The sequence below is a fragment of the Schistocerca cancellata genome, chromosome 2 (genome assembly GCF_023864275.1).
Source record: "Schistocerca cancellata isolate TAMUIC-IGC-003103 chromosome 2, iqSchCanc2.1, whole genome shotgun sequence".
Taxonomy (NCBI): Eukaryota; Metazoa; Arthropoda; class Insecta; order Orthoptera; family Acrididae; genus Schistocerca; species Schistocerca cancellata.
The window spans coordinates 1148035960-1148047519 of record NC_064627.1 but is presented as its reverse complement, the minus strand read 5'-3'; the positions used below and the strand labels follow the sequence as shown (position 1 = coordinate 1148047519).

The 11560-nt window shown below is 43.9% G+C and overlaps 1 protein-coding gene across 1 annotated transcript in view; it reads right to left on the bottom strand.

Moving 5' to 3' along the window:
- Nucleotides 1–3993: 3993 nt before the first annotated feature.
- LOC126163179 (ribonuclease Z, mitochondrial) overlaps nucleotides 3994–11560 on the bottom strand; it is a 104962-nt gene continuing 97395 nt past the window's right edge. The window contains exon 11 of the mRNA XM_049920131.1: nucleotides 3994–4192. Coding sequence (XP_049776088.1) covers nucleotides 4043–4192 — 150 coding nt within the window. The 3' untranslated portion in view covers nucleotides 3994–4042. The remainder of the gene's footprint in view (nucleotides 4193–11560) is intronic.

Sequence of the window (11560 nt, the reverse complement as noted above, 5' to 3'; positions counted from 1 at the left end):
ACAAATAGCATTAAGAGTAAATGATACATTGGTGGCAGATGTGTATAGTGTTGCAGAACTTTTTAACAAACATTTTATAACTGTTCCTGAAAAGATGGGGTTGTCAGGTTCGGTAGATGCTGCTATGGATTACCTTAGACCAGACATTTCAAGTAATTTCCATAATATGAATTTGACCCTCACTACCCCAACAGAAATAATGTCCATCATAAAATCTTTAAAATCAAAAACATCTAGTGGGTATGATGAAATATCAACAAAGTTAATTAAAGAATGTGATTCTGAGCTAAGTAACATATTAAGCTATCTGTGTAACCAGTCGTTTATCAGTGGAATATTTCCTGAATGGCTGAAATATGCTGAAGTTAAGCCACTGTTTAAGAAGGGAGATAAAGAAATAGCATCAAATTTCCGTCCAATTTCACTGTTACCAGCATTCTCAAAAATTTTCGAAAAAGTAATGTACAGTCGTCTTTATAACCATCTTATCTCAAATAACATACTGTCAAAGTCACAGTTTGGATTTCTAAAAGGTTCTGATATTGAGAAGGCTATCTTCACTTACAGTGAAAATGTGCTTAATTCATTAGACAAAAAATTGCAGGCAACTGGTATATTTTGTGATCTATCAAAGGCATTTGACTGTGTAAATCACATCCTTTTAAGTAAACTAGAATATTATAGTGTAACAGGAAATGCTGCAAAATGGTTCAAATCTTATATCTCTGGCAGGAAACAAAGGGTGTTATTAGGAAAGAGACATGTATCAAGCTATCAGGCATCATCCAACTGGGAACTAATTACATGTGGGGTCCCACAAGGTTCCATTTTGGGGCCCTTACTTTTTCTTGCGTATATCAATGCCCTTTCATCAGTAACATTACCAGATGCCAAGTTTGTTTTGTTTGCCGATGATACAAACATTGCAATAAATAGCAAATCAAGTGTAGTCTTAGAAAGATCAGCCAATAAAATATTTGTGGACATTAATCACTGGTTCCTAGCCAATTCTTTGTCACTAAACTTTGAAAAAACACACTACATGCAGTTCAGAACTTGTAAGGGGTGTCCCAAGAGTATATGTCTAACATATGATGACAAGAAGATAGAAGAAGTGGACAGTGTTAAATTCTTGGGATTACAGCTTGATAATAAATTCAATTGGGAGGAGCACACCACAGAACTGCTGAAGCGTCTTAACAAATCTCTGTTTGCAATGCGAATTTTGTCAGACGTAGGGGATATAAAAATGAAAAAGCTGGCATACTATGCTTACTTTCATTCCATAATGTCATATGGGATTATTTTTTGGGGTAACTCATCAAGTCAAGCTAAAGATTTCCGGGCACAAAAACGTGCAGTAAGAATTATATGTGGTGTGAACTCAAGAACATCCTGCAGAAGCCTGTTTAGGGAACTAGGGATACTAACTACAGCTTCCCAATATATTTATTCCTTAATGAAATTTGTCATTAAAAATATATCACTTTTTCAAACCAACAGCTCAATTCATGGAATCAATACTAGAAATAAGAATAATCTTCACAAGGATTTAAAGTCACTTAGTCTTGTACAAAAAGGTGTGCATTATTCAGGAACACACATTTTCAATAACTTGCCAGCAGCCATAAAAAGCTTAACAACCAATGAAATTCAGTTTAAGAGAAGCCTAAAGGATTTATTGGTGGCCAACTCCTTACTCCTTCTACTCCATTGATGAATTTCTTAGTAAAACCAACTGATTTGTATATAAGTACAACATAACTTCTGCACAATTTCAGTGCAGTAATGTGTTCACTGAAAATTTGTGTGTGTGTGTGTGTGTGTGTGTGTGTGTGTGTAAGTATAATCTAACTTCTGCACCATTTCAGTGCAGTAATGTGTTCATTGTAAATAAGTATTACAGTAGTTGTATTACATGTTTATTACCTTATAAATAAATAAAAAACTTTTTTATTTTAAATTCAGTGCATTAGTATTTGTAAAATGACTCTTAGTGTTCATTAAAAAATGACGATCATTCCACTTGGGGCCTGTGGAATGGTACATTAGCTTATTTGTTTTAGTTGTAAATATTTGTCATGTATTGTTGTTTTTCTGACATGTTCCACATCCAGGAGGACCTCCTCACTACGGATCAATTGGAATGAAAGTAAATCTAATCTAAAATCTAATCTATGGAAGAGACACCTCGGTATGGAATGGGTAATAGCTGCCAAAGCAGAGGTATTGCTGGTGGTTGAAATGTTTGATACGAGTGAAGGTACTAATGTAACCATCCTCGAGGAAGATGGTTTGTTAAGTTGAGGATTACCAGGTGATGCAAATAGGTGAGAGGGTGTTGAGGTCCTGGAGGAATGTGAATAGAATGCCCTAACCCTCAGTCCAGATCATGAAGATGTCAACAATGAATCTGAACCAGGTAAGGGGTTAGGAATTCTGGAAGGAGCCCTCGAGATAGACCATGAATAGATTGGCATAGGATGGTGCCATGCGGATAGCCACTGATGTACTATGGATTAGTTTGTAGGTGATGTCTTCAAAGGAGAAGTAATTATGTGTGAGGATACAACAGTATTATGAAAAGGAAAATTGCCACTCACCATATAGTGGAGATGCTGTCACATCTAGGTACAACAAAAAGACTGTCGCAAATAAAGCTTTCAGCCAGTAAGGCCTTTGTCACACACACACACACACACACACACGACTGCATTCATTTGCCTGAGACTGCAGTCTGTGTGTGTGTGTGTGTGTGTGTGTGTATGTGTGTGTGTGTGTATTTCTGACAAAGGCCTTACTGGCCGAAAGCTTTATTTGTGATAGTCTTTTTGTTGTACCTATCTGTGACTCAGCACTTCTGCTATGGTGAGTGGCAACTTTCCTTTTCATAATATTGATACATTCCATCCTGGATTGTGCGAGGTCATAGTTGGTCATGGTGACCAGGAAGGAGGTTATAGGTTTGGAGTAAGTAACATGTTGGGAAAGGTAGCGTTCAGTAGCAGCAAGGCAAAGGCCATTAGGGATGTTAGTGTAGAGAGAACTGGCATCAATAGTGATGAGTAGGGCACCATATAGTGAAGTAAAAGGAACTGTAGAGGGTTGGTGGGGAAAAGGTTGGGTAACAGGTGAAAGTTGGTCTACGAAAGCAGAGATTTTTTCAGCGGGGCCACAGTAACCAACTAATTGGAGCATCCTGGTTGGTTGGGTTTATGGACTTGAAGAAACATGTAGAAAGTAGGAGCATGGGGAGTGGTAGTGTGAGGAGAGAGATATGCTAAGGGAAGAGATTTAAGTGTGGGCCTAAGGACTTGAGGAGAGACTGGAAATGCTGTTGGATTTTTGGAATGGGGTCACTGTGACAGGGTTTGTAGGTGGACAAATCTGACAGCTGGCAGAGTCCCTCCTCCAGCTAATCACTGCAGTATAAAACTACAGTGGTGGAGCTTCTGTCGGCATGTAGGACTGTACGGTTGGAAACATATTTTAAGTAGTGGAATGAGTTCTTTCTGGAGATGTAAGATTGATTTCCCTGTTGAGTGATTTGGGGAAAGATGGTGAAGCAAGGTTTGAGATTGAAAAATTCTGAAATGTTAATAAAAGGTGATTTTGGGGCAGTGGGGATAGCTCACAATTAGGTGGTGGGGTGAACTGAGTCAGGCAGGATTCGACATTGGCTTTGGGTTGAGTCTGATTGGGAGAGTTTGTGGTGAAAATGTGTTTCCACTGTAGGAACTGGGCGAAGGTCTTTAAGAAGACCAGTATGATCGAATTTTGTGGGAAAGGTAAAACCTTTGGAAAGGACTAATAATTTTGTGGGATTGAGGCTTTTTGAAGAAAGATTCATGGCTGTGTTTTAAGTCTATTTAGGTTCTGATAGGGAGTTTCTGAATGCGTGGTAAATGTAGTAGGCCTGTGAGCCAGGGTTTGTTGGCTAAGGGGGATATGATTCTTAAGACAACAGATATGAAAACAAAAGTTTCACATAAATACAAAACAGATTTCAGAGCTTTATTTCTGGTATGAACAAACATAGCATTCACGATTCTGACTGCTTTTGCTGTGCAGCACGCTCAGCTCGCAGTTGACGTCGTACAGCTCGTTGTTCCAGTTCTTCGTAATCTTCAGCAAACATCAGCTTCAGAACAGGATAAAACAAAGGTAGCACTGGCAAGTCTCCCAGTCGAACCTGAGAAAAGACTTACAGGTTAATCTTCAGCTGCAGGCTCTTAAACTTAGCAAAAATATCATTAAAAGGATAATTAACTTAAGGAAACGGTAAAATTAAAGAGACAAAGTGGCTAGCCATTAATTACCTTCAGGAGACATTATTCTAAATACTGCTGATGAACGCATTAAAAAGTACAAAAAAATTACTTTCAGGTGGCAGAATTCTAAACACTGCCGATAAACACATTAAAAGTAGGGAAAAGGCTATCGCCTACCTTTTGGAACTATTAATTCCTTCCCCTGGGAGGAAAAGGAGACAGATCTGGTAATGTTTGGAAGAAGGAGTAGATCATCCTGACGTCAGGTTGAGAGAGATCCACATGTTCCGAGAAGAAGGGGAGAGAAAGATAGAGGGTGAAGGGTCAAGAGAGTGAGAAGCCATAGATAGTACACTGGTTAATGCCGTGTCAAGGTCAGTCAGTAAACAGGTCAAAGGCAACTATTCAATCACTTCATGATCATAGTGGCACTGAAACGGAGGATGACAGAGACAGACCGAATACTAAATTCTGTTTTCTAAATTTATTTTATGGTAGAAGGTGTAGCGAAGGAATTTATTGTAAATTAAAATATAATTGCAGTGTTGCTATATAGAAATGTGTGTTAGGAATCTATTGACCAGTAATTCCTCTGAACTCAGCTCCAAAACTGGCTGTTGACCCTCAACATAAACAAATATAATGTATTGTCTACAAGTACGTAGAAATCCCTGATACTTTTTAATCGTCAAATAAATACTAAAATGAAATATGATATTGAAGTAAGCAACTGTGGGACAGAAACCCAACTAAACTGTTCAACAGAGGGAAGAAGACTGGACCTGATGGGATGTCACGTGACATTGCGAAGAGCAAGCAAGAGAACCTGGTCCTCTGCTAGTGACAGCCCACCACAGGTTGCTGGAGCAAAGAAGCATTCCAAGTCATTAGAAAAATGTGCAGATCATTCCTGTTTCAAGAAGGGTCATCAAACAGACAAACTTAACTACAGACATACATTGCCGACATTAGTCTACCTTGCTCTGGATGATGCTGATGTAAACAGCATAACTTCGATTTCACATTTTTCGAAATTCTACATCACAAATTCGTAGCCTCTGTGAAAAACCCATAACATCAATGCTGAAACTTCCCCAGTTTTACGTTTCTTGCTAGTAAGGTTTACTTTGATTCTACATTTTTACTCGACATCATGCCTGACTTCATCCTGTTTTCTTCTTATTAACATTTGATGTTATTGAAAAACTTGTAAGTGGCACAGAAGACAGACGGTTTGCACCACAGGTGGTGGCAGAGTTAAGGGATTATTTTAGGCCATTGCGGAGAGGGGAGATGTGAGAGAGGAAATGCTGACATTATCTATGATTGGCATTGCCAAAATAACTTGCGACATTTAGCTTCACCCACAATTTTGATACAAACACTAGGTGGTCGTGGCAGCAATGGAAAAATAGGGCAGTCGATGTGAAGTGTTCCGGACCAAACCGATATGTGACGAAGGGGCCCAGCCCCCACCTTTTCTTATGCCACTTGTAACTCAGCCTCATCTTTTTGTACGTATTTACGATGTACTATATTCAGCAACTATATCACTAATCCACCTTTTACATTCAAACAATAATATGCTTGGTCATAATCGAGGAAATCGGCCATTTCTGGCTAGTGAGCTCTTATTGGCTGGTGACTCATTTCACCCGAGAGCCAACGCAGGCACCATACCACACTAACGTACATAAAATGAGCTTGCCTGCTGGATGTGTGGAGAGGGGGAGTAGTCTTTCAATGATGGGAGTCCAGGCAGGGGTGAAAGCATTTTGTGAAGTGCTGAAAATATACTTTTTGCGCACATCCTGTGCTGTGGGACAGATGTGACAGAAATAGAACAAGGGTTTTGCAATAGCATGTTTTCAAGACTTTCATGTTCAAATGTGACACGATACAGTTGCGACTACATACACTACTCACATATATACAAGTACTTTGCACCACACACTGTACGAGGTGCATTCAAGTTCTAAGGCCTCCGATTTTTTTTTCTAATTAACTACTCACCCGAAATCGATGAAACTGGCGTTACTTCTCGACGTAATCGCCCTGCAGACGTACACATTTTTCACAACGCTGACACCATGATTACATGGCAGTGGCGAAGGCTTCTTTAGGAGTCTGTTTTGACCACTGGAAAATCGCTGAGGCAATAGCAGCACGGCTGGTGAATGTGCGGCCACGGAGAGTGTCTTTCATTGTTGGAAAAAGCCAAAAGTCACTAGGAGGCAGGTCAGGTGAGTAGGGAGCATGAGGAATCACTTCAAAGTTGTTATCATGAAGAAACTGTTGCGTAACGTTAGCTCGATGTGCGGGTGCGTTGTCCTGGTGAAACGGCACACGCGCAGCCCTTCCCGGACGTTTTTGTTGCAGTGCAGGAAGGAATTTCTTCTTCAAAACATTTTCGTAGGATGCACCCGTTACCGTAGTGCCCTTTGGAACGCAATGGGTAAGGATTACGCCCTCGCTGTCCCAGAACATGGACACCATCATTTTTTCAGCACTGGCGGTTACCAGAAATTTTTTTGGTAGCGATGAATCTGTGTGCTTCCATTGAGCTGACTGGCGCTTTGTTTCTGGATTGAAAAATGGTATCCACGTCTCATCCATTGTCACAACCGACGAAAAGAAAGTCCCATTCATGCTGTTGTTACGCGTCAACATTGCTTGGCAACATGCCACACGGGCAGCCGTGTGGTCGTCCGTCAGCATTCGTGGCACCCACCTGGATGACACTTTTCGCATGTTCAAGTCGTCATGCAGGATTGTGTGCACATAACCCACAGAAATGCCAACTCTGGAGGCGATCTGTTCAACAGTCATTCGGCGATCCACCAAAACAATTCTCTCCAGTTTCTCGATCATGTAGTCAGACCGGCTTGTGCGAGCCCGAGGTTGTTTCGATTTGTTGTCACAAGATGTTCTGCCTTCATTAAACTGTCACACCCACGAACGCACTTTCGACACATCCATAACTCCATCACCACATGTCTCCTTCAACTGTCGATGAATTTCAATTGTTTTTACACCACGCTAATTCAGAAAACGAATGATTGCACGCTGTTCAAGTAAGGAAAACGTCGCCATTTTAAGTATTTAAAACAGTTCTCATTCTCGCTGCTGGCGATAAAATTCCATCTGCCGTACGGTGCTGCCATCTCTGGGACGTATTGACAATGAATGCGGCCTCATTTTAAAACAATGTGCATGTTTCTATCTCTTTCCAGTCCGGAGAAAAAAAATCGGAGGCGTTAGAACTTGAATGCACCTCGTAGATCGTAAAGATTGGCAGCAATGACAGAAGGCTGAAACGAAACTGTAGCACTTGAACCTTCTTTTAGATTTACATTTTAAACAGTGTACAGCCTACTTCTAATAAGCTTGTAATTGTAACTGGGGAAGTAAACTCATTTTTCATGTCTCTGTTTCTCTCACTGAGCATAAAATTAACACTTTTATGGGTTGGAGGATATGAAACGCAGTGAGCATGAAGTGCGGCTCGTAAGAAGAACATTAAACAATAATAGCAATGGTGACAAAGTTTATTATGCAGATGCCCACATTTATGCCATTGGTTTACCACTTAGCTGCTGCGATATTTTATATTTTTCTTTGCAACTTTATTTCAGTCAAAGTAACATATTTTACAAAATTGATGAAGACACTTTAACTTGTAGCTGCTGAAAATTTTCATGTCCGGACCGATTCCTTTTTGCCAAAGACCACATAATCATATTGCATTTACAATACTTCTTTTGAAACTTCCTGACAGATTAAAACTGTGTGCTCGACCAACTGAGCTACCGAAGCACAACTCACGCCCGGTCCTCACAGCTTTACTTCTGCCAGTATCTCGAGATACTGGCAAAAGTAAAGCTGTGAGGAGAACGTGGTGTTGCCAAGTCGTATCGTAGGCCTTCATGAGATTGAAAAAGATGGCGATTAGGTGTTTTCACCAGGAAAAGGCTGACCGAATGGCAGACTCCAGGTACACCAAGTTGTCGATGGTGGAGCGTCCTTGGCGAAAACCCCCCTGAGACAGAGCCAGGAGGTTCCGAGACTCGAGGAGCCAACTCAACCGCCGGCTCACCATGCGTTAGAGCAACTTGCAAAGAACATTGGTGAGGCTAATGGGGTGGTAGCTGTCCACCTCCAATGAGTTCTTGCCAGGTTTCAGATCGGGGATTACGATGCTTTCTCGCCATTGCAATGGGAACCCAGATACGGTTGTAAAGGTCTAGGAGGCGCCGCTGACAGTCCACCGAGAGGTGTTTGAGCATCTGACAATGGATGCATTCTGGTCCGGGAGCCGTATCAGGGCAAGCAGCTAGGGCACTTGGGAATTCCCACTCACTGAACGGAACATTGTATGATTCAGGGTGGCGCGTGTGAAAGGAAATGCTCTGACACTCCAACCACTCTTTCAGGGAGCGGAAGGCCAGAGGGTAATTTGCAGAAGCAGAACTCTGAGCAAAATGCTCTGCTAAGCGGTTTCCAATGGTATCGGATTTAGTACAGACTGCTCCATTCAGTGAAAGCGCAGGGACACTGACGGGGGTCCGATAGCAATAGAGTCGCCTAATCCTGGCCCAAACCTGCGATGGTAGAGACATATCTTTTCCAGCACTTCTGCTTGTGTTGGCGAATGATGCGGCAGGCCCACGCACAGAGCCGTTTAAACTCAATGAGGTGTTCTAATGAGGGATGCCACTTGTGACGCTGGAGTGCCCACCTGCGATCTTCAATCGCATCAGCGATCTCAGGCAACCACCAAGGCACAGTCCTCCGCCGAGGGGACCCAGAAGAACAGGGAATGGCAGAGTCTGTGGCAGTAACGATGCCGGTGGTGGCCGAGTGAACCACCACATCAATGGTGTCATTGGAAAGAGGCGCAAAAGTGGCAATGGAGGAGAACAAGTCCCAGTCAGCCTTATTCATAGCCCATCTGCAGGGGTGCCCAGAAGAGTGACGCTGTGGCAGTGACAGAAAGATTGGAAAGTGGTCACTACCTCACAAGTTGTCATGCACACTCCAATGGACAGACGGTAAGAGACTAGGGCTGCAGATCGAAAGGTCGATTGCTGAGTACATGCCATGCGCCACACTGAAATGTGTGAAGGCACCATCAGTTAAAAGGGAAAGGTCGAGCTGTGCCAATACGTGCTCAACGGTGCTGCCTAGGCCTGTTGCCACTGATCCACCCCACAGATGGTTACGGGCATTTAAGTCGCCCAGTAACAGAAAAGGTGGTGGCAATTGGGCTATCAGCGCAGGCAGGACATGCCGCGGGACCTCACCATCCGGTGGAAGATACAGACTGCAGACAGTAACAGCCTGAGGCATCCACACCTGAACACCGACAGCCTCTAAAGGTGTTTGTAGAGGGACAGACTCGCTGTGAAGGGAGTGAAGGACGTAGATGCAGACGCCATCAGATACCCTTTTGTAAGTTGTCCGGTTCCTATAATAACCCCGATAGCCACGGTGGGTAGGGGTTCGCATCACCTGAATCAAGTTTCTTGAAGAGCAATGCACAGGAAAGGGTGAAGACTGAGAAGTTGTCTGAGCTCAACAAGATGGTGGAAAAAGCTGCTGCAGTTCCACTGGAGGATGACATTGTCCATGGCCGACAAAGGCGTGAAGGGACTGGGGAGGCAGATTACGCCACTGGGTCACCTGCTGCCACTGATTGAGCACCTGTGGAAATGCTATCCATTGTGTTTGAGGGACCGGCGAGATCTAGGTCCTCAGTGGACGCCAGGATCTCCACCTCATCCTCAGACGCAGAGATTGAAGGTTGTGGTGGGGTGGGTGCCATCGCACATTCCTTGGTCTTAGAGGTCTTTTTCTTAGACGTCTCTCGCTGCTCCTTGGGTTTCACTGGCTGGGAGGGCTTCACCAATCCAGTCTTCAGGACGGAGGAGGATCACGAAGCCCTATGACCAGCTGGTTGTGGTCAATTATGCCTCTGTTGGGTGTCAGCCTTCCCGCTTGTGGAAACTTGGGAAGGGAGAGACCCAAGGGACTCCTTGCGAGCAAGAGGAGCCAAAGAAGGTGGACGCTTCTCCGGCTTGGAAGCGGGGACGGATGTCCCCAATGGGTGGGGGGGTGTTGCTCCCGAGGTAGGTGGCGCAGGAGCAACAGGGGAGATAGAGCCCGTACGGGCAAGGGGGCACGTGTTGTACGGTTCGGTGATTGGACTTGAATTCGCTGAATGGATGGGGCTAATACAGTTGTTGTAGCAGCGGCATATGAAGATGTCATTCGAACAGGATGCAGTTGATCATATTTCCTCTTAGCCTCAGTATAGGTCAGTCAGTTCAAGGTCTTATATTCCATGAGTTTTCGCTCTTTCTGTAAGATCCTGCACTCTGGCGAGCAAGCTGAATGATGCTCTCCGCAGTTGACACAGATGGGAGGCGGGGCACATGGAGTATTGGGACGTGATGGGCGACCACAATCTCGACATGTGACGCTGGAAGTACAGCGGGAAGACATACGGCCGAACTTCCAGCACTTAAAGCACCGCATCCGGAGAGGGATATAAGGCTTGACATCACTATGGTAGACCATCACCTTGACCTTCTCCGGTAATGCATCACCCTCGAAGGCCAAGATGAAGGCACCGGTAGCAATCTGATTATCCTTCAGATCCCGATGAACGTGCCAGATGAAATGAACACCTCAACGCTCTAAATTGGCGCGCAGCTCGTCATCAGACTGCAAAACAAGGTCCCTATGGTAAATAATACCCTGGACCATATTTAAACTCTTATGGGGTGTGATGGTAACAGAAACATCCCCCAACTTGTCACAAGCAAGTAACCTTCGTGACTGGACAGAGGATGCCGTTTTTATCAGCACTGACCCAGAGCGCATTTTGGACAAGCCCTCCAACCTCCTCAAACTTGTCCTCTTAAATTCTCTACGAAGAACTGAGGCTTTGTGGACATGAAAGACTTCCCATCAGCTCTCTTACAAACTAGGAATCGGGGCGAATAACTGTCACTGCCATCCTGAGACTTACGCTCCTCCCATGGTGTGGCCAGGGAAAGGAACGTTTTGGGATCTTATTTCTCAGTGTTAAATTGAGCCCGAGAATGCTTAGTGACTGCTGACGGCTGGCCACCAGTGAGAGAAGATGTACCACGCTTCATTGCAGGTTATCTGCCCTGATGCCACCCACTCCTACCAAGGGCCCTCCCCACAGGCACCACCCAGCCTCAGCAAGGGCCACCTGGCAGGATGGTCATTGCTGGAAGTCCCGATGCCCCAGGCAGATA